At 40.8% G+C, this 23,489-nt stretch overlaps 1 protein-coding gene across 2 annotated transcripts in view; it reads right to left on the reverse strand.

Moving 5' to 3' along the window:
* LOC147833990 (uncharacterized) overlaps window positions 1–23,489 on the reverse strand; it is a 162,882-nt gene that overhangs the window by 47,142 nt on the left and 92,251 nt on the right. For both annotated transcript variants that reach the window (XM_087281834.1, XM_087281833.1), the window contains one exon: window positions 9,088–9,222. In XM_087281834.1, the coding sequence (XP_087137960.1) occupies window positions 9,088–9,118 (31 nt within the window). In that variant the 5' untranslated portion in view covers window positions 9,119–9,222. The remainder of the gene's footprint in view (window positions 1–9,087; window positions 9,223–23,489) is intronic.

Consider the following 23,489-nt stretch of genomic DNA (forward strand, 5'->3'; position numbering starts at 1 on the left):
ATATGTCTGATAATCCATATTGTCAATGTTCGCAAATAATAAAGGGATGCAACAAAACGACAGCCGGCTTCTTTGTGTTCCCTTATCACTATAGTTTGCTTGGTTTTGTCTCTTCAGTTTTTGCTCTTGTGCTCTTATTCGTTGCTCAACAGCCAATCAAAGTGCTCTCTTTCACTAATGGATGATGCCGATTCTACTGTACATGCTGAATTGGCCAGACCGTTGGATTAGTGTGTGCCAATTGGTCACCTGTAATATGGATGGCTCAAGGGTACTGTAGTTTAGCTTCTCATTTTTTCATGAAATGCCCCTTTAAAAATGAGGATTGAAATTTAAAGGCAATGTCTATCTGACATTTTTTTAAATACAGTCAATTGAGCTTCACCCAGTGCTAATAGATTTAGTGTTGCAACGTTTGGCACTTACATCATAAGAGGAGAATTCATGACAGACAAAAAGCAAGAAGACATGGTGACCCTGCTAAACTTTTCTCAATGGCCAAACACCTGTTTTCTGCAAATAGCACCGAACATCTGCACTTCACCCTACACCATTTTAATCCATCTACATCTTCCCCTCTTCCTGGTCAAATCTCTTTCCCCGGGGAATTCTGAGTCCCCTCGCAATCCCATGGATCCTCTTCCATGGATTACTCCCATCCTGCGCAGTGGCTTTTGGGTGCCAGCGAGCCGCGGCTGTGGACACAGATGGGAGCAAAGCCCTGTGATAGCTTCCATATGTCACAGTGCGCTTCTGAGGGCGCTCTTTTATTTCTTTCTTTTCGTATTTCACTTACTATCAACCTCTCATGGTTTTCTCCTTTTTCTCCTTTTTTTTCCTTTTTTTTTTGGTCTGTTGAAGAATAGGTGAGCACACAAAGGTAATGAGAGGAAAAAAGGCTATTTAAAGGTATTTTTAGGCTATTTAAAATTTTTTATTTTTTTGAGTGAATGCTGAATCAGGTAAATCAGAGAAAAACACCTAAGATTTGTAACTTCATTGAAAAGGATGATAGGTCACCCAAAAATGAAAAGACTGACCCTTCACTTGCTCCAAACTTGTTTGAGTTTCTTTTTTCTGTTTAACACAAAAGAAAATATTTTAAAGAATACTGAAAACCTTTAACCATTAACTTTTGTAGCAATTGATTTTTTCTACTATGAATGTCAATAGCTATCTTTTAACAACATTCTTCAAAATATCTTCATTTGTGATAATAATAATTAAAAAAAAAATGGTTGGTACAGAAATCCAGTGTCATTATGGCACTGGTACCTTTGTAACCAGTATGCACCGGACCAAATCAGCGTATGAATCTTAAAACCTTTAATTCTAAACAACTTTGTGGGATACGGACACCATCGTCAATGTTAGACGTTTGTTCTTGTTTGCTTAGATAGAGAAGGCAAAGCGCCCTGTACAGCGCATCCAGTGAGTGACTCCCTTCATCAACAGGTATGATTGTGTTCATCAAATTTGCTTAAAGTAGGTCTAAGCATTCTAACGTATGGCTTTACTGTATTTTACAAGCAAGGATTCACGCAACACATAATGAAACATTTGAGGGCACTTAAATGTTTGAGGAATGTAGAGGGGATTTGGCAGCTTGCAACATTATGTGGCACTTTCACTGTGTATGTTTACATGGACACCAATACTCCGATTTTAAAATGATTACAATAATACTCTGAGTCTACCATGTAAACAGCGATTTTGATTACCTTAAAGGACCACAGACACCCGTATCGTAAAATGCAGAGGTTTTTTTTTGGTGTGAGGTATCAAATTCCATTTAACAAAATTCCTCCACCAGTCCTTAGCCTAATAATAATAGCTCAGCTTGTCCTGGGGGCATGAAAGAAACGTTCCTGAATGAAAGTGACGGCAGTTAAAGTCGACAAATTAAAAAAGAAATAACATGAAACTCTGGAGGAACGTTGGATAGTGCTGTGATGCAATGACGTTAATCGATCTATGTGCTGTAACATGTAAAAAGAGATCATGAAAACAAATTCAAAAAGCAACTTATGTAAACACCTCAATAATATTATAGTCTTATTCAGATTAAGGCAAATCACTTGATTACTGATGTGCATGTAAACAAAGTCACAAGCCCCAACCCTAAAATATGGAGTTCACTGATTTTGATGACAACCTTTCCACAGGTTAGCAGTAAGCTAATGTAATGTTAATTGTATAATGCAAAACCTTGTTTTCATGCTAACAAACAAGTGATCAAAAGCAATATAATAATGCAATTCAAATATTTAATATATGAATTGATTAAACTTTAAACATATACTGTTCAATTAAAATGATTAATATATATTTTTTGTCAAACAATTTTGCGCCTCAAAAGTATCAGTTTAGGCACGGTACCGTTTTAAAAGTATCAATTTACCACCGCTATCAAAACAACCCTAAAGGATACCCAACCCTACTTATAAATGTGTTGAACCACTTGTGGGTGAGTAAATGGTGAGTACATTTTCATTTTTGGATGAACTATAACTTTAAACCCTTTGTGAACTTACTGCGATAAATTTTCTAGCCTTTCCAAGAAAGCTAAAAGCCAAAATACAATGATCTGGTTCTCCATAAGAGCCATGCAGTGCCTCTAAGGTCTTGCAAACATGAATAATCTGTTTAGCATAACTTATCTGTCATAGACATTAGGCAGTTAAAGCCACCCCTGGGGAACTGTGACACAGACCTGTAGAGCTCTACGGTAAATAAGAACAGAGAGGAAGCCAAAAAATATCCTTTTGACACCACAAGTCTGGGAGGTTCGCTCATCTGCGCTGACACATATGGTCAGTAATATCCCCCCTCTGATTATAATCCTTGAAGTCAACCTCATTAACCAGACATCCGCATTGAACCCTGACTGAAAAGGGGCAGAAAGTTTGCCTGTCAATCAACACCAACTGACTTAGAAAAATGCATGGAGAGAAAATGATCCAGGACTTGAGACCAGCTGCACTTTCTCATCACCTCCACGTCTGAGCATAAATGTTAGTATAATAATAGTTTTAAAACATAAGTCTGTCAACATGGAATGCAAATAAAATCCTTTTAAATTATTGTTTTTTTCATCTATTAATCATGACTTGTTTAAATACAGATAAAACTAAATAAATTACAATAATATGCCCCAACATATAATTACAATGCACCATAATTCATTCATTCATTCATTCATTTTCTTTTCAGCTTAGTCCCTTTATTATTCAGGGGTCGCTATAGCAAAATGAGCCACTAAATGAACTTATCCAGCATATGTTTTACGCAAAGGATGCCCTTCCGGCTGCAAACTATCACTGGGAAACACCCATACACTCCCATTCACAATGGACAATTTAGCTTACCCAACCACCTATTGTGCATGTCTTTGGACTTGTGGGGGAAACAGGAGCACCCGGAGGAAACCCACAAGAACACAGGGAGAACATGCAAACTCCAAACAGAAATGCGAATTGGCCCAGTCGAGGGTCGAACCTTCTTGCTGTGAGGCGACAGCATTACCGTCTGTGCCGCCATTTTACCAATGTATTTATTATAAATAATGCAATAATACTTTATAATAAAGACTAACATTACTTTGTTTTTTAACTTAACTTTGCTTACAAAATTATAAAAATTTAATAAAATATTTTAAATACATTTAGTTTGAAAGTATTAATATAAAATGTATTATATATTGATATATTAATTCATAATAATTATACCAGATAATTTATTTATTTATCGAAATAAAGTGGGGAATAAGTATTCAACACGTTACCATTTTTCTCAGAAGCATGTTACTAAAGGGGCTGTTGACTCCAAATTTACACCGGATGTTGGTAACATTCAAAGAAATCCATATATGCAAAGAAAACTTATTAGTTTACAAACTAAACTACGTGAAATAAAACGAAATGAAACAGGAAAAAAGTATTGAACACATGAAGAAAGGGAGGTCTAGAAAGGCAGTGAAAGCCCAGACAGAAGCTTGAAATCTCTTAGTAGTTCTTTAGCAACCCTCTGCCCTTCATCAGTGTAGATTAATATTTGCTGCTTCAGTCCAACATCTACATTATCATGACGATGAAGATAAAACCAGGTTGGACATTTCAGCAAGACGACAAATCCAAAAAACAGCCACGGAATCTCTCAAGTGCTTTCAGAGAAAGAATATCAAGCTGTAGAATGGCCCAGCCAATCATCTGACTTAAATTCAATAGAGAATACAAATTAAACATCAGATTTGATGAAACATTTAAATACGTTTCAGTAATTTAGTACTTTCTCCTTGTGTCATTCATACCATTATATGTACAGTAAGCATTTTATCAGATTTTTTAATCAGAATTTTATTAGATATCAGATTTTATTTAGTTTTTTTGTTTTGTTTTTATGTTTATATTGTTTGGGTTTTTACCAAAATCTGGTTCAATTCTATGTCACCAGCTCCTTTACAATATTTTTCCCAGAAAAAACGTGTTGAATACTTTTTCTCTCCGCGATGAATGAAATGTATTTTCATATTTATTAGAAATGAATCATACATTTAAGTAAATTACTTTTAACACAGCATTTTAATTGTGGCAGAAGACCTTTGAATTCTTTTGGATTAAATAAGCATATCAATAAATCGGCTAAACAACCAGTAAATATTTTAATAAATATGTGCACCATTCAAAAACAACCACAATCCAGCTCTGACCAACAACCTCCCAATCCAAACCAAATCCAAAAAACCCTATGTCTGGAGGCGATGCAGTTATGCATGCTCACACATACACCATGCCTTATTTTAGGCTACAAAATGATGTAAACTATACTGCAGTAAAGTGCATGATTCAAAACACCCCTTTCAAATTGTGGCTTCCCCAAAAATCAATTCTACTACACAGTTGTAATCAGCACGCACTGAATCTAAACCTTTGAAGCAAATCTACTACACTAACACATGCTCAGCCATGAAGACATTACAATCCAGTTCATAGAGGGTTTCTGACAGCGTGCTTTGTGCCCAAACCCTGAGTCAGCTTCCCACGCAAGCAAGATCATCTGTAGGGAACATGCCACGCTTTCAGGAGCACACGAGCAGCTTCCTAGAGGAAAATAGCAACAAAAACCGAGGGGAGACCTCAGGCTAAAGAGCCAGAGCCTGACAGATTGATTTATGACGCCTTCCCCCTCTCTATGAGGTGACAGATCCAAGAGAAACTTTGGTTAGCTTGTTCTGAAGCTGCGTTAAGGGACTCCCTTTGATTCTCATAATATTCTTCTGATGTTTAGTAAGGTATGTGCTAATATTATGTACACTGCTGTGCATCTGACAGCAGCGGAGGTCCACATATCCAAACAATCCTGTGAACTATCAACAGAGGAACAGGCATGGTGTTGACAGGAAATTAAAAGCAGACCTATGAAATTCAGCGACAGAGAAAAACATTGCCCACAATTTCAGTACATTTTTGCTGCTTGGATTTTAGAATAAGACTAGAACGAACTTTTAAATCGTTGTGCTGTATTTTTAGATGTTTTTAAACCAGATTAGTTTAGCTTAGATTTGTACACATTATTATTATTATTAGTTTAATTTTAAAAAATAATAAAAATATACAAATTATAATTAAATTCCCTCAATGTTGTTTCAAACCTTCATGACTTATTTGTGGAATAATAAAAGACATTATGAGAAAAAGGTTTTCTTCCCAGTTCATCCAAAAAGTGTTTGGTTTTCTACTTAGGAAACCAAAACTACTTAGGTTGAATATCATCTTTTATGTTGAAGAAAGTCAGTCATACAGGTTTTAAACAACATTAGGGTGAGAACATGGCAGATTTAGAGTTTTTGGGTAAGCTATTCATTCTCCATTTAGGCAGCTCTATATATTATTATAGTCACGTTTCCATAATAGTCAGATTGCAGAATATACAAAGTCAACAAGGGATTATAGCTAACCTGACACCATAGTTCAGAACATACGTGATTTGTGGATCAGTTAGAGTTTTTGGAGTGAAAGTTTAACATTTGCATGTGTTTCTAAGGCCTGTTACAGTGTAAACATTCCAAGCAAGAGCAACAATGTTTGTAGTTTTAACGAAGAATAATTGTATTTAATTTACACACTGAAGAATGTGAAGTGTTATTTTATTTTTTTATATTATTAAATTTATGTACCTAAATACTGTTAGACTCCAAAAGAAAAAAAAGACTTACTGTATTAAATATAGTATTGTTAAAAAGCTATTAATTACTAGTTATTTAGTTAAAGTTATTAGTAACTAATACAGTTATGGTAATTAATAAAGTTAATTTCTCTGATTTTGAATATAATGCATTTATGTTAACAACTATAATTATTGTGAAAAGAACTATACAAACTATACTCACACTGCAAGATTTGCGATGCTAGGTCTGTATAATAATAAATCATTTTCAATTTGCATGTGATTTTAAAAGCAGTCAGGGGTGTGAAATTATACAGCTTGTAGAATTAATAACAAGTATTTTTATTGAATTATTTGAATTTTTTTATGAGACTTTATGCAGATGCTCTCCCCTACAGAATCATCTTATTCAATCTAAAATTATTAATTGTTTCTAAATAGAGATATTCAAGTCATCTGAGGAAATTGTATTAATATCACAGAATAAAGAAAATATCGCAATTTTAGATTTATTCAATTTCGTACAGATCTAATACAAACAAACTTGAATTGAATTGGAATGATGTTAGTCTGTTTATTGTATTTTATGCAGATACACCCCTCTGCAAAAATTACCCTAATAATTCTAAAATAATACATTCTTTCGAATTGACTTTAAGTAAGTTGTTTTCATATTGCAATATATACTGCTGGTACAACAAAAAATATATAATTTTAATGTCAATAATATTTATTTTAATATTGTAGCAGTAGTCTCTGGTGAGTCAAATATAGTTTGCTTATAGTCTTTGAGACACAACACTATTGCTTTCTGTTGAGCTGGTACAGCTGAAAAATAATTTGTTTAAAAAAATGAAACAATTTTTAATTTCTAATTTTAAAATTTTGAATTGTTTTTAAACAAACAAACATATTTAAAAACGTCATAATGTCATAATAATGACTAAATAATGGCATTATGTTCAAATTGACATGTTTACATTAGGTGTATTTTCAGTCTATCATTTTAATTAGTGGAATTGTAAGGGAAAAGAAAGTGAAGCTACAAACAGTTATGAGAGATTCAGCTTTACTGTATCAGTTCAAATGAGTTTCCCTGATTATATGTAAATGGATTTTGTTTTCACAGTGAAGACTTTTTTTTAGTTTTTTTATATTTCCCAAATTTAACAGAGAAAGTTTTTTTTTTCTGCAAAAAGTATTTTTTGTTGTATTTCCGCTGGAATTAAAACACTTTTAAATTTTTTAGTAGCCATTTTAAGGTAAAACTGATTAGCCCCTTTAAGCTATTTTTTTTCAATAGTTTACAGAACAAACTCCTTGATTTACAATAACTTGTCTTATCACCTAACCTGTCTAGTTAGTCTTTCAATGTCACTTTAAGCTGTATAGAAGTGTTTTGAAAAATATCTAGTCAAATATTATTTACTGTCATCATGGCGAAGATAAAATAAATCGGTAATCAGAGATGAGTTATTAAAACTATTATGTTTAGAAATGTGTTAAAAAGTCTTCTCTCCATTAAACAGAAATTGGGGGGAAAAATAAACAGGGGGGCTAATAATTCTGACTAAAACTGTATATCAGACTGCTTGTATTAAAGGACAATTTGTATTACAAATAATATATAAATATATTTATAGATTTTGGTTTAAAAAAATCTTGTGTTACGAAAGAAATTGTCAAACTGGACTGAATAAATGGCATGATAATCTTAATCGAACAAAACCGAACCGTGAGACGAGTATAGGTTTACACTCCTAAAAAATAATACATAAAATAAATATATTAAAAAAAATAATAAAGTTTCTATAATTTTTGAAGGATTCATGTTTAAAAATAATTCCTTTAAAGATTTTTTTTTTTTTTTTTTTTTTAGAAAAAAATAATTGTTGTCTGCTAATATTACAAATATGGCATTGCAAAAGTATATGTTTAACAGTTAGGACATTGCAATATAGACTTCTCTTTTAGTTACAGTAGATGTAAAGTGGCTACTACAAGTAAGTACTATGAGTGACTTGAGGTGAAACATGACTTTGTCTCTGCCTAAAATATGAAAGATCTGCACATTCCAGTCCCAAATGCATTACGCTCTAACTAGGGGGCAGTGGCGAGTATCTGGAGACCTACAGAAAATGATGGTGCATTCAACTACCTTCCTAGGTGGTGCCCCCGTAGTACTGCTGGACTTTTGCCTGAGCGACAGATGGCAGGCAAATGCGGAGGAACCCGCCCCGAGTGCTAACACTGCTGGCTAGCGTTAGCCTGCGACAGTGCTGCTATCTGTCTGTCTGTATCTTCAGCGAAATACCCCCGTTATCCTGAGAGCCATCATGAGATTAAGAGGGGTATGTCAGAGAAACCGACGGGACAGCTGAGCCTCATTATCCAACATATGCTGTGATGTTTCACCAGGCCTTTGCTTTTTATCTGGTTATCTATATACAACCGTGTTACGTGAATGAAGGTTGAACCAGACCTCACCTTTTAGGCCAAGACGAGGGCGTTTCAGATGAATGGCACACAGCATGTTCGCACCAATCAGATTTAGGCAATTAGCCATCTAAGAGGGATCAGTGGTCAGGATGCCTTTAGACGAACTCAGCTAGATTAAAAGGGGCACATACTCAAACAGATTTAAGCCTTAATCCTCGCTTAAACTAATACAATGACCATCATACGGAAGATCAAGTTCAGCCTACTAGAAGTACTTTCCTAAAAAGCCTACTTTCATAAAAAACAATGAAAAAAGTTCTTCGCTTCATCAGTTTATAGATGCTTGTCAGAGAAGGCATCTTGTGAGGATGTTTCATACCCCCTGCTACCATGTCTAATCTGTTCGGGAGGAAATGATTTGATCTTTTGCAGTCGAGGGCATCTCAGAATCTAACAGACTGATTCACAAAGACCAGCACTCACCAGTCAACCTTGGTTTTTCATGTAGACGCATACGAGGAGCTCCCCGTTGAGCTCCGGAGCTTGTGGAACAGCGCTGTGAGATTCTAGCTCGTCTGATCTTCTGAAAAAGCACCACATCTGTTTCCTCTGTGATGTCTGCCAGGGTAAAAGGACAAAATGTCACTTATCTTCAGACCGTTTTATCACAGAGAAAGGAGGAAGAAAAGAGGAAGGTCAAAAAATTACACCAAGTGTAGAATGACGACACTATTTTTGTTCTTCAGACTTGGGAAAAAGCTCTTTAAACATCATGTACCCTCTTAGATATATTTAGTCGTGTAAAGTAACAAATTACAGATACTCCAATTACTGAAATTAAGTAGTTTTTCTCAGGAATTGTAATTTGCTAAGCAGTTTTAAAAATGTGTACTTTTACTTCCCCCTTGAGTACATTTTAATGCAGTATCGGTACTTTTACTACATTATTTTCCTTCAACTTGCAGTCACTACTTTATTTCTTTCTTGTCTATGGGGATTGGCTAAAGTAAAAAATCAGTCATGCGATTCCTGTCCAATTAAATCACACATAGAAGGTAAATCGCATCATACTGATCAACCTCAAAACATGGGCGCTTTATAAATGAACCAAACCTTTTGGAAGCCTTGAAAATGTCCAAGACGATGTCCAAAATCTTTACACGCAATGACCCATAGACTATTTTTAGACTGCATTTCACTGATAAGAAAATAAAGAATGGCAACTGTATGATGACTGAAATCACCAAACAGTCTTTAAAAATAACAAAATCGAATGAAAGAATAATGGAAATAAGGGCCGAATGAAAGAAGGGCCAAACAAAGTATGAAAGACCAAGTAATGATGGAAGTAAGGACCAAATGAATGAAGGAGGGATTCAAGGTAGGACTAAAAAACTAAGGAAGGAAGGAACGAACAAATGAATGAACATCGGACCTAATGAAAGAAGAAACAAATGAATCAATGAACGAATGAATGAGTGAATGAATGAACGAATGAATGAGTGAATGAATGGAGGAATGAAGGAAGGAACAAATGAATGAAGGAAAAAACAAACAAAACAAACAAATAAATAAAGGAAGGACAGAACGAACAAACGAAGGAGGGAAGGAAGGAATATGAAGATAACTGAATGCACTACAGAATGTTATGTGTACACATGCCTGCACAAAATATTCATTGTGTAATTGTGGAGAGGTAAGCGTGATCGAACACCCAATCAGGGGGGAGAGCATGCTAGGAGCCCGGCGGCTAATCAGCGGGTCAATCAGAAATGATAAATAACACCTGTCTTTCTAGTGATTGGGCCGGAGAGACTCCCTTCTTAAGGAGAACGGAGTCGGGAGAGGAGAGAGCACACACACACACACGCACAGACGGGCACAGTTTGCTAGTGCTGTGGAAAAGCAAAATAAAATATATTGCTTACCTGATATCGCCGACCCTGTCTTCTTCTTCCCACACAACAACGAACGATACAACAGTGGTGCCGAAATCCGGGGAAGGAGAAGAGCCTCACTGCCAGAATGACCACTCCGTCAAGAATGCCATTTGCGGAAGCTATCCAGGCCCTCTCGGTCCTCCACCAACAACAACATGAGACGCTGGTGGAACTGAAGAACATCCAGGAACAACATTTCCAAGTCCTCATGGAGGCCCAGCGGGAGGACCGCGAGCAAATCCGGAGTCTGCTGTCCCAGGGGATCCGGCCCGCTCCGACATCTGCCGCCCACCCTCCCATCACCTTACAGAAAATGGTGCCGGAGGATGATCCGGAAGTGTTCCTGGATCTTTTTGAAAAGATGGCTGAGGCGTGTGGCTGGCCGCGGGCTGAGTGGCCGGTACGAGTCATCCCGCTGCTCTCGGGCGAAGCCCAGATCGCCGCACAGCAGCTACCGGCCCAGAATCTCCTGGAATACGCTCATCTGAAGCGAGCTATTCTCCAGCGGGCCGGCCGCAACCCGGAGGAGCAACGTCAGCTCTTCCGATCGCTGGTTTTGGCTGAAGGCGGCCGGCCCTTTGCGTTCGCCCAGCAGCTCCGTGACGCCTGCCGCAGATGGCTGATACAGGATGGCCGAACCACCGCCCAACTGGTGGATGCCGTGGTGCTGGAGCAATTCATCACCCGCCTCCCCTCCCGAACATCGGAGTGGGTCCAGTGCCACCGGCCTGATGATCTGGAGACGGCCATCCGACTGGCGGAGGATCACCTGGTGGCGAGGTCCAGGGTTGGCGAAATAACCTCTCTCTCTTCTCCCCCTCTCTCTCTCTCTCTTCCTGTTCCCAGGCCCAGACTGCGGAGACCGCCCACACCTGCACCCAGACGGCGGTGCGCAATGGCGGATCTGCCAAACGTCCCAAGAGGGGCGGGGCCTCATTCGGGCAGAGGGGTGGAGCAACGACCCCTGGCGGTTGCCCAGACACTGCCAGGATTCTCTCCGGTTCAATCGGTTGCTCCTGCTGGCCCCGGGGGTATAGTGGGAAGGTCTGGGCCGATGCATTTGCGTCGCGGGCACGAGGATAGCGCACCAAAAATCTGCTCCGTGAAGGAGGCGAGTGCGCTGATTCGCGTCCCCGCCACGCCAATCGTCGCCCCCGGTCGCAACGGGCTATACCGGGTACCAGTGAGTATAAAAGGGGGTACATATCAAGCTTTGGTGGATTCGGGGTGTAACCAGACTTCCATCCACCAAAGCCTGCTTCAAGACCCGGCATTGGATATGAGCCGCACGGTAAGGGTAAGGTGTGTGCACGGGGATATAATTCACTACCCGCTGACGGCAATAGACATTCAATTTCGGGGGAAAAAACATAGAGTAGAGGTAGCAGTTAATCCGCACCTCAAACACCCGCTAATTCTGGGAACTAATTGGCCTGGATTTAATAGATTATTGGGAGTCTTATGTGCGGGTGCTTCTTGGAAAAAGAAATCGCCGGATAGGGGACGTGTCGCTCAGCTGGGGGAATCCCAGGCGGTGACGTCACGCGCTGACTCAGGGGAAGGGCTGGGAATTTCCCGGTGTAAAGACTTTCCCCTGGAGCAGTCGCGTGATGACACGCTAAAACATGCACTCGAAAGAGTGCAGGTTATTGATGGGAAAATCCTCCAGCCTGATAGACCCCTCTCCTATCCGTATTTTGCGGTTATTAATGATAGGGTGTATCGAGTGACCCAAGACGCTCAGACAAAAGAAGATACAACCCAGTTATTAGTACCAAAGAGCCGCCGGGAAATGCTTTTTCAGGCGGCTCATTCTAATCCTATGGCCGGACATTTAGGTCAGGCGGCCACACTAAATCGCCTCATGACCCGATTCTTTTGGCCGGGCATTCACGGTGACGTCAGCAGATGGTGCGCGGCGTGCAGTGAATGTCAGCTGGTAAATCCGCCGGCCACCCCAAAAGCGCCGTTGCACCCTTTACCAATTATGGAGATCCCCTTCGAGAGAATTGGTATGGATCTCATCGGGCCATTAGAGCGATCTGCACGCGGGCATCGGTTTGCATTAGTTCTGGTGGATTATGCAACCCGCTACCCGGAAGCAGTCGCGCTCCGTAACATCTCAGCAAAGAGCGTTGCGGAGGCGCTGTTTCGCCTCATCTCCCGTGTGGGAATCCCCAAGGAGATTCTCACTGATCAAGGCACCGCGTTCATGTCACGCACGATGCGCGAGCTTTACGGATTATTGGGCATTAAATCTATTCGCACCAGCGTCTATCACCCACAAACAGACGGGCTGGTGGAAAGATTTAATCGCACGCTTAAATCAATGATCCGTAAATTCGTTCACGAGGACGCGAAAAATTGGGATAAGTGGTTGGAGCCCTTATTATTCGCTGTGCGGGAGGTTCCCCAAGCCTCCACGGGGTTTTCCCCCTTCGAGCTTCTCTACGGCAGACAGCCCAGAGGGGTTTTGGATGTTGTTAGAGAGGCTTGGGAGGACGAGCCTTCTAATAGTAAGAATGAAATTCAATATATCCTGGACCTTAGAGCAAAACTCCACACACTGGGGCGGCTCTCTACAGAGAATTTGCTTAAGGCTCAGGATGACCAACGCCGGCGACATGATAAGGGCACTAAACTCCGTAAATTTTCACAGGGAGATAAAGTACTTGTACTGCTACCCACTTCCAGCTCTAAATTACTCGCCAAGTGGCAAGGGCCGTTTGTGGTCACACGACGAGTCAGTGATCTCGATTACGAGGTGGTTCGTTCGGACAGGGCTGACTCGCGTCAGATTTATCACATTAATCTGCTTAAGCAGTGGAGGGAGCCGGAGGACGTAGCGCTGGCTACGCTTGTTACTAACGAGGATGACCTGGGGCCGGAGAGCTCCGGCTGTGAACGGCCGAGCGCTCTGGTCACCGGGGGCGATCATCTCTCAGCGAGCCAGCTCCTCGACATCCGGCACCTCCAACGTGAATACTCTGACGTGTTTTCGCCCCTGCCCGGTCGTACTAACCTGATTCAGCACCATATCGAGACCGAACCGGGCGTGGTCGTTAGGACCCGGCCGTATCGCCTACCTGAACACAAGAAAAAAGTGATTCAGGAAGAATTGAGTAATATGTTGAAAATGGGAGTAGTGGAAGAATCCCACAGCGACTGGGCCAGCCCGATTGTCTTGGTGCCTAAGACGGACGGCTCGGTCCGGTTCTGTGTGGATTACCGCAAGGTGAATGCTGTGTCAAAATTTGACGCTTATCCAATGCCGCGTATTGACGAGTTGCTCGACCGGTTAGGTGCTGCTCGATATTACTCGACATTGGATCTAACGAAGGGCTATTGGCAGATCCCCTTATCTCCAATATCCCGCGAAAAAACAGCCTTCACTACGCCGTTTGGATTGCACCAATTTGTGACGCTTCCGTTCGGGCTGTTCGGGGCACCGGCGACGTTTCAGCGCCTGATGGACAAAATACTCGGCCCTCACACAGCATATGCCGCTGCTTATCTAGATGATATCATCATTTACAGTAATGACTGGCAGCGGCATATGCAACATTTGAGGGCGGTATTGTCGGCGCTGAGACGGGCCGGGCTCACGGCCAACCCACGGAAGTGCGCAATTGGGCGAGTGGAGGTAAGGTATCTGGGCTTCCACTTAGGTCACGGGCAGGTGCAGCCCCAAATTGATAAGACTGCAGCCATTGCAACCTGTCCGAGACCTAAGACCAAAAAGGAGGTGAGACAGTTTTTGGGGCTGGCAGGTTATTATAGGCGTTTTGTCCCTAATTATTCGGCCCTTGTCAGCTCATTGACTGATCTCACTAAAAAGGAGGGACCGGATACCGTCCAATGGTCGGAGCAGTGCCAACAGGCCTTCTCAAAGGTAAAATCTATACTTTGCGGGGGGCCGCTATTGCACGCTCCTGACTTTGCTCTCCCCTTTGTTTTACAGACGGACGCATCCGATCGGGGACTGGGGGCGGTTCTCTCGCAGGAGGTGGCGGGAGTGGGACGGCCGGTGCTGTACATTAGCCGCAAACTCAGCAAGAGTGAGGCTAAGTACAGCACCATAGAGAAGGAGTGCCTGGCGATCAGGTGGGCCGTTCTCACTCTCCGCTATTACCTCCTGGGTAGGGAATTCGCTCTCTGTTCAGATCACGCTCCTCTCCAGTGGCTTCACCGCATGAAGGATACCAATGCGCGGATCACCCGTTGGTATCTAGCTTTACAACCTTTTAAGTTCAAGGTAATCCACAGGCCGGGCGTACAAATGGCTGTAGCCGACTTCCTCTCGAGGGCGGGGGGGGGGGGAGGGCTGCAGGCCGGACGGCTCCCCGGCCTGAGGCGGGCGGTGGGGGTATGTGGAGAGGTAAGCGTGATCGAACACCCAATCAGGGGGGAGAGCATGCTAGGAGCCCGGCGGCTAATCAGCGGGTCAATCAGAAATGATAAATAACACCTGTCTTTCTAGTGATTGGGCCGGAGAGACTCCCTTCTTAAGGAGAACGGGAGGAGCAGTCGGGAGAGGAGAGAGCACACACACACACACGCACAGACGGGCACAGTTTGCTAGTGCTGTGGAAAAGCAAAATAAAATATATTGCTTACCTGATATCGCCGACCCTGTCTTCTTCTTCCCACACAACAACGAACTATACAACAGTAATACTCACTACTCTTGAGTCCTTTTGAAAGGTCTACTTTTTACTTATATTTTAAGTAATATTTACAACAGATACTTTTACCTTACTTGCAAAACACTTTTGGGCAAGTAATGGTACTTTTACTTAAGTATGATTTTTCAGTACTTTTTCCATTACCAGATTTATTTGGTCTTTCTTATTTAACTTACTTTTTCTATCCATATCATATATGTATGGTGGATATAGTTAATTTTTCTTGTAATCTTCAACCAGTAAATAATAAACAACTGGAAAGGTCTTTGTTGACTTCAAATATTGCAGAGCTTTGAAGTCAAAAAGGTTAAGAACTACTCACTGAATAAAAATGTGTATGTAAATGTCCAACAGCTAAAATATACCTAGCCTGAACAAGACTAAACGGCCTTGACACATTTCTACAAAGCATGAGATATATATTTACATTATTAACTGCATTAATCTACACCTGAGTGACATTAAAGAAATACCTCACCGCATGGCAATGCGACTCAGTGAGGGAAAAAACATTTCAAAGGTGACACGAGCTTGACCTCGGTTGACTTTGATTTGCAAATCTGTCGTATACATTATGCTCATGATCTTTGACGTGTTCCATAGGTTTAATCAACGTTTTGGCATTGGGCTGTGATATTGCACACCTCTCCGCACCTGGTCACAAACGCCAGTGACCGAATGCCATGTGTTTTACAGGTCCTTTGGAGTGTGTTTGAAGTGATCACCCACATCACTGAAGCCTGGCCTCTTGCAGTTGGGGTGCTGATGGCTTTTGGCTCAAGTTCTAGTACCTGTGTGTGTTTATTCTCTCTACAGGCTACAGACACCAGGAAGCACATTCACTGCTTGGCAGACATCCAGAGAGAGAGAGAGAGAGAGAGAGAGAGAGAGAGAGAGAGAGAGAGAGAGAGAGAGAGAGAGAGAGAGAGAGAGAGAGAGAGAGAGAGAGAGAGAGAGAGAGAGAGAGAGAGAGAGAGAGAGAGAGAGAGAGAGAGAGAGAGAGAGATTGCTACATCTGCACCAGATGTATGGCTGCACAGGCCGATTGCTAGGGTCAGATTGACGAGTGCTTTGAAGAGTCATGATTGCCTTGTGTTGGGAAACTCTCACACTTTCCTGGTAAAGGTATAGTATGGTAAGCAACTGTTGGCCATTAATGTGCTAACATGCCACTGCTAGTCACTACAACATCTATCCCAAAAAATCCTCCCATTCAGGAGGGAGGAAAGTTGTGGTTTCACAGAGGCAGCCATGTGTAGCCACCTTTTACGTGTTTCCACAACTGCCACAGAGAAAAGAGGAGTAAAAGTGAATCGGCTAGGATTAAGTCAATGGTTCTTGTGTGTCATAAGAGGACATTTGAAAAGAAACAGCCCATTTTTCTGGCCTATCTAAAAGCTAAAGAGTGCTCTCGTGTCTCAGCATGGGAACTGGGGAAATTGAAATCTGCGGAGGTGTTAAAAGGTGGTAAAAATAGATAACATTTTGCACACTGTATCCTGAGCAGCACAAACTATGACACATTCACTATAAATAGCTAGACGTGCAGTTTTAGTAGAGATCGCAATAATATAAGTAGGACAAATCTGACATACTGTAAATCGTCCAATGAAACAGTCAAATATGATTACTAAAGGTTCATGATGAACACATATGTAAGAAATAAACAATAATTTTCTATAATTTGAAGAAACTATGCAAAATTATTCATTTTTAATGCAGGTTTAAACTTTATTTAAACCTTATATAAACCATAATCCTTCAAAGCCATCTTCAGTAAGCAGTGATGACTCCAACAGCTGTCCTTCACACACCATAAGTCCTGTGTTTTTAAAGTTACAGTTCAACTAAAAAAGAAAATGCTGTCATCTTTGACTCACTCATATGTCATGCCAAAGCTCTGAGACTTTCTTTCTTCGGTCGAAGAAAAAAGTGGTAGGAAAGATGCAATATTTACATTGCATTACAACATTCTGGGTTAAGTTTCATCATGAAATGTATGGTGTACATGATGCAAAAATACTCCAGGTTCAGTCTTGTGAATGACAGTAAACTAGGTCCAAATTTACTGTACTATCTTTTTTTTTGGCAAAGTCCACACAAATCAATAGAACTTAACTACAAGTCTAAACATCATAAATGGTGAAGCTTATTTCTTAGAAAACCCACAATGTGTTACATTAAAATATTAGAAAAGAGAACACACATGCTGTACCCAGGGCCAGATTAACATAAGGGCAAGGTAGAGCTGAATCCCCAGGGTCCACGGAAGAAGGGGGCCCTTGATTGGCTGAAGATTTAATTTGTGCTAAGGTGCGGTACATGCCTGTGAAGTATTCCTTTAGGTTCGCTGCTGTTTAAAAACAGTGACACCTGTGCTAAACTGTGGGTCGAAGTGGATGTAGATCAATCATTATAATGAATAGCCCTATTTTAGTCACTTATAAGGGTAATCAGTTGTCGCAATTTTCCCAGGACAGTCCCTTATTTTGGCAAATAAAAAAACGCGAGAACCATCCAGTTAAAGGTAGGTGTTACGACCCCCTCGTTTGAGTCGCAACATAAAAGAGTTCGGACAACAAAAGAATGTATATGCAACTTATTTATTATACATAAAACTAAATAGAACAACAAATCAACAAATAAACAAATGTCTAGGGGAAAATAAAGAAAATAACTACTTTAACTACACAAATAAATAATGCTAAACAAAACCATAAGGTTTCAGAAATGAAGAGATGATCTGAACACGAGGACGGCCCGTAGCCACACCGTCCCCCAGAAGCTAGCACTCAAAACCCTTTTATATGGTTTGAGCCAATTGGTGACAACCAGGTACCCAATCAGGATCTGCCACATCCATACTGAAGTCCTGGGGTCGTCACACCTCCCACTCCAAAAGGAGGTTCCCTAAAGAACCGACAAAAACAACTAGTGGAACAAACAGAACATAAACCAACTAAATTGAAATTTACAATAACAGGAGTACTCATCTCCATAAATCTCACTCCAGTTTTCTCCCCGACTCCTGGGCCCTAGGAAATCAGAGTAAAGACTAGAGATAGAAAATGAGAGAGAGACAGAATCGAGAGAGAGAGAGAGGGAGAAAGACAAACAAAAGATATGCCCAACCTAATGGGACATTTTACACTCTTGAGAGAGCGTCAGCAATCAGGTTGTCTTTGCCACGAATAGGTTTAATCAGCAGAGAGAATGGTTGCAATATAAGGCTCCATCTCATAATCCGCTGGTTCTTTCCACGCATTCGATCCAAGAAAGTTAAAGGATTATGGTCTGTATAGATGACAATAGGACCACAAACTGAACTCAAATAGACCTCAAAGTGTTGAACAGCCAACACAAGAGCTAAAGCCTCTTTTTCCACTGTGGAATAGACCTGCTGATGACAATTGAATTTTTTTGAAAAATAACTGACTGGATGCTCAACTCCTTTGTCATCTTCCTGAAGAAGAACTGCACCAGCACCAAAAGCACTAGCGTCCACCGCTAGAAGAAAAGGTTTCTCAAAGTTTGGTGCAGTCAACACCGGAGCATTAGCTAAAAGAGATTTAGCATTATCAAAAGCACATTGACACTGCACTGACCAATGGAAAGGTCTTTTTGGGCTCAATAAATCTGTCAGAGGGGCAACAACATCTGCAAAATTCTTACAAAAACCTCTATAGTAACCCACCATTCCGAGAAAACGCCTTAACTCACGACGAGTAGTGGGAGTGGGAAAACTAGAGATGGCTTCAACTTTAGCAGTAATAGGACGAACGCACCCTCTGCCAACCACCTTACCCAAATAAGTCACTGTAGCCTTACCAAACTCACACTTGGCAAGATTAATAGTCAAGTTAGCTTTAGCTAAACGTTCAAACAGTTCTCTAATTTGTGCTAGATGTTCTGACCAAGTAGAACTGTACAGCACAACATCATCCAGGTAGGCTTCACATCCCTGCATCCCTGATAACACTTGATTTACCAGACGTTGAAAAGTCGCTGGAGCATTTCGAACTCCAAAAGGCATTACTGTGTACTGTAGGAAACTGTCTGGTGTAATAAAAGCAGACAATTCCTTAGCACGAGATGTTAACGGCACTTGCCAATATCCTTTTAGAAGATCAAACTTACTCACAAACTGTGCAGATCCTACCCGATCTACACAATCATCGATTCTGGGTAAAGGAAAACAATCAGGTTTTGTAAGTGAATTGAGCTTCCTATAATCAGTACAAAACCTATAAGATTGATCTGATTTAGTCACTAGAATGCAGGGGGAGCTCCACGAACTAAAACTGGGTTCTGCTAATCGGTGAGCAAGCAAATATTCCACTTCTTTCTCAAGGAGTTTCCTTTTAACAGGATTCACCCGATATGGATGTTGTTTTACAGGTGAAGCCATCCCAACATCAATGTCATGTTGAATGACATGAGTTTGAGTAGGAACATCAGAAAAGATAGAAGGGAATGAATTTACCAACTCAATGATACTGGTCTTCTCTGGTTCGCACAAATGAGACAGATGATGAGAGAGATTAACAAGAAATTCCGAATTATTCAGGCGTCCTTCCACAACTCCTCGTGAAGGACCACTCTTTTCATCCAGATCAGTAGTCATGTCCACAGAAGCTCCTGAAACACTGGAGTCAAGATCGGAGGTCACGACATGTACTGAAAGAGATGAAACAGGGCTCAAGTATGGCTTCAGCAAGTTAACATGGCAAACCTGTACTTTCTTTCGTCGATCAGGTGTACTTAAAAGATAGTTGTTATTCGTGTAACACTTTACTATGGTGTATGGTCCACTAAACCTAGCCTGAAACGGACTACTTAAAACAGGAAGCAATGCTAAAACTTTATCGCCAACCTGAAAACTTCGAAGTTTAACTTTGCGATCAAACAACCTCTGCATCTTTTCCTGAGACTTACCTAGTTTTCGCAAAGCGATAGCTCGAGCTTCATAAAGTCGATAGCGAAAACCACTGACATAATCTAGAACATTCTCAGGTGGATCAGTGATGTTCCATTCATCGGCTAAAACAGCAATCGGGCCTCGGACTGTGTGTCCGAACACCAACTCATTGGGGCTAAAACCAGTGCTCTCCTGAACAACTTCACGAATAGCCAACAACATCCAAGGAAGACCATCCTCCCAGTCACAATCAAGTTCAACACAATAGGATCTCAAAAGTGACTTAAGAGTCTGGTGGAACCTTTCTAAACCTCCCTGACTCTGAGGATGATAAGCACTTGAGATATTGTGTTTAACTTTTAGTTGTTGTAGAACTTTTGAAAATTGTCGGGACATAAAATTTGAACCTTGATCAGACTGAATTGTTTTTGGAATACCAAAGATAGACATGAAATTTGTCAAAGCCTTTAAAATCGATTTTGTTGTGATCGATCTCAATGGATAAGCTGTAGGATAGCGTGTAGACTGGCACATTACAGTAAGCAAATAAGCATGTCCGGCCTTAGATCGGGGTAAAGGACCCACACAATCTATGATTAGATGTTCAAAAGGGGTAGTACAAACAGCAATGGGTTGCAAAGGAGCCAATGGAATACGTTGATTAGGCTTCCCGGTCATTTGACAGTTGTGACAAGACCGTATGTATTTAGTCACATCTTTCTTGAGTCTAGGCCAATAAAATTCCCTCAAAATCCTATCACATGTCTTTCTTACCCCCGTATGACCAGCAGGGCCTTGGTGTGACAGCCTTAAGACATCATGACGAAAAATTGAAGGAACCACAATTTGGATCCTAGGATCAAGAGAAGAGTCAGAAGACATAGGCTGTTGTCTGCAAAGCAACCCATCCCGAAGAATATAAGTCGTGGAGACTTTGTTTTCTCCACCAGCACAGACTAAGGAAAACATCTCCTGAACAGCTTCATCCGCATGCTGGGCTTTTATCAGCTCAGCTCGAGTCACACTATGAAGTGGAGATAACAAACAATTGTTAGCATTAGCATCACAAGGTGGACTTTCAGAAAGTGAAACAGGCTTTTCAATATGTGCATCAACAGATGTAATATTGTGCACGGGAGTCTCTTCATCAACTGTAGTGGTGTTCACAGTACCAGGCTCTAGTGAAGAGTCTGTAGATGAAATAAAAGTATCACTAAGAACACTTCCCGTCTCATCCAACACACCTCTCTTAGTCATCGCTCGAGTTACTGCACATGCTGGGAACAAATCAGAACAGTCAGGAGGCTTATTCAATCCTTCAACAGAAGGAAACACTACAGGTGAAATTTCACCATCAGGTTTCTCCCACACATTACCACCAGCCAAGTCATTTCCAAGTATAAAGGTGACACCAGGAATAGGAAGGTTAGCACGAACTCCTACAACTACATCACCTGTTACAAGTTTGGAGTTAAGGTGAATGTGGTGCAATGGAACTTCCATGTAGCCCATTTCAAGCCCTCTGACCAGCACATGAGACCCAGTAGCAGTACGTTCAGACAAAGGCAAAAGTCCTTGCATCAAAAATGACTGTCCAGCACCTGTATCACGAAGAATACGAACAGGAACAAATTCATCAGAATCAGGCAAAGAAACACTACCATCAGTAATGAATGGCCCAAAATCCACACTGGTCTTATCCTCCATTTCACTGATATTTATTTTCTCAATCTGCTTAGTGCTAACATTGTGATTCACTTTTGAAATCAAACCAACAGGTTTAACAGATTTATCTTTCTTTTTTAAAATAGCACAGTCAGAAATTTTATGTCCTTGTTTTTTACAATAAAAACAAATAATTTCACCTTTTTGACGTGTGAGTGAAACATTTTCAGCAGGAACTGACACAACATGCTGACGTGAAAGCATCTTTTTACTTTTACTCATAGAATTCAGCTTTAATCTACTCATATCATTTACATGAGCAGTATTCTGGTGAGTGAGAGTAAATTTATCTGCCATAAGTGCAGCCTCAGACAGTTTAGTCACTTTATGCTCATTAAGATACATGGCCACAGCATTTGGAACACAGCACTTAAACTCTTCAAGAAGAATGAGCTCTCTAAGCTCCTCCTTAGATTTAATTTTTACAGATGAGCACCAGCGGTCAAACAGATTTTCTTTCTCTCTAGCAAACTCAAGAAAAGTGCTTTTCTCAGATTTAAAATGAGTTCTGAATTTTTGTCGATAAGCCTCAGGTGCTAATTCATAAGCTTGTAAAATAGCGGACTTCACAATCTCATAATCGCTACTTTGCTCTGTAGTCAACGCTGAATACACATCCTGTGCTCTCCCTATCAACACGCACTGCAATAATAATGTCCAAAAAGTCTTTGGCCACTTTAATGACTCTGCAACACGTTCAAAATGCTGAAAGTATTTCTCTACTTCCCTCTCCAAAAACGGCGGCACTAGCCTAATGTTTTTGTGTACATCAAACACATTTGACTCAGCAGCTGAAATTACAGGAGCTTGATGTGATTTTAATTTCAATTCCAGCTCAAGTTTTCGCAATTGAAACTCTCTTTCCTCTCGCTCTTTCTGCAACTCCAACTCCATTTTCCGCATTTCTAACTGTTGTTGCATTTTCTTTACTTCAAAATCATTCTCCAACTCTTTCTCTTTCAAAGCACAAACATCACGCTCGGCTCTAAATTTTTCCGCATCAACACACAGCTGTTTTTCTTGCAACGACATTTCACTAAACTTTGCATTTAGATCGACACTACAAACAGGAGACGATACAGACTCATCAGGAATAATAGGAGCTCTTACCTCTAAAACGCCGCGTTCACAAAGTGCGCTCTTCACAGCTTTCAACAGCGTTTCCTTGAGTTTCTTGTCATTAGTCGTTACATCAATATCAAAACGCTCCGCGATCTGCAACAGTTCCTCCTTCGTACATCTCTCCAGTAGTATCTCCGAAGGAAATGCAAAGAAATCTTCAATAATTGATGAAGACGACATGACTGCCAACAGCAAACGCTCTAACAACAACAACAAAGCGCGCACACACTGAAGCGCACGTGAAACTAGCGCCTAAGAACTACAAATCCCATCAGCCACTTCGCCAGGACAATAACAGCAGACGCGCTCAGTTTACAAAAACTCACCGTTATAAGAGATTACTATAAACTATAGTTACTCTATTAATCGGAGGGCATCGTAATTAACAAATACGGAAAAAACAAAGTGTCACCTTATGAAAAGAATGAAAATGAGAGACTTCAGTTCCTACCTACACGAAAAATAACTAACTTAACCTACCTAATCTTCAAAGGT

Source organism: Danio rerio, chromosome 14 (genome assembly GCF_052040795.2).
Source record: "Danio rerio strain M-AB ecotype USA chromosome 14, GRCz13ab, whole genome shotgun sequence".
Taxonomy (NCBI): domain Eukaryota; kingdom Metazoa; phylum Chordata; class Actinopteri; order Cypriniformes; family Danionidae; genus Danio; species Danio rerio.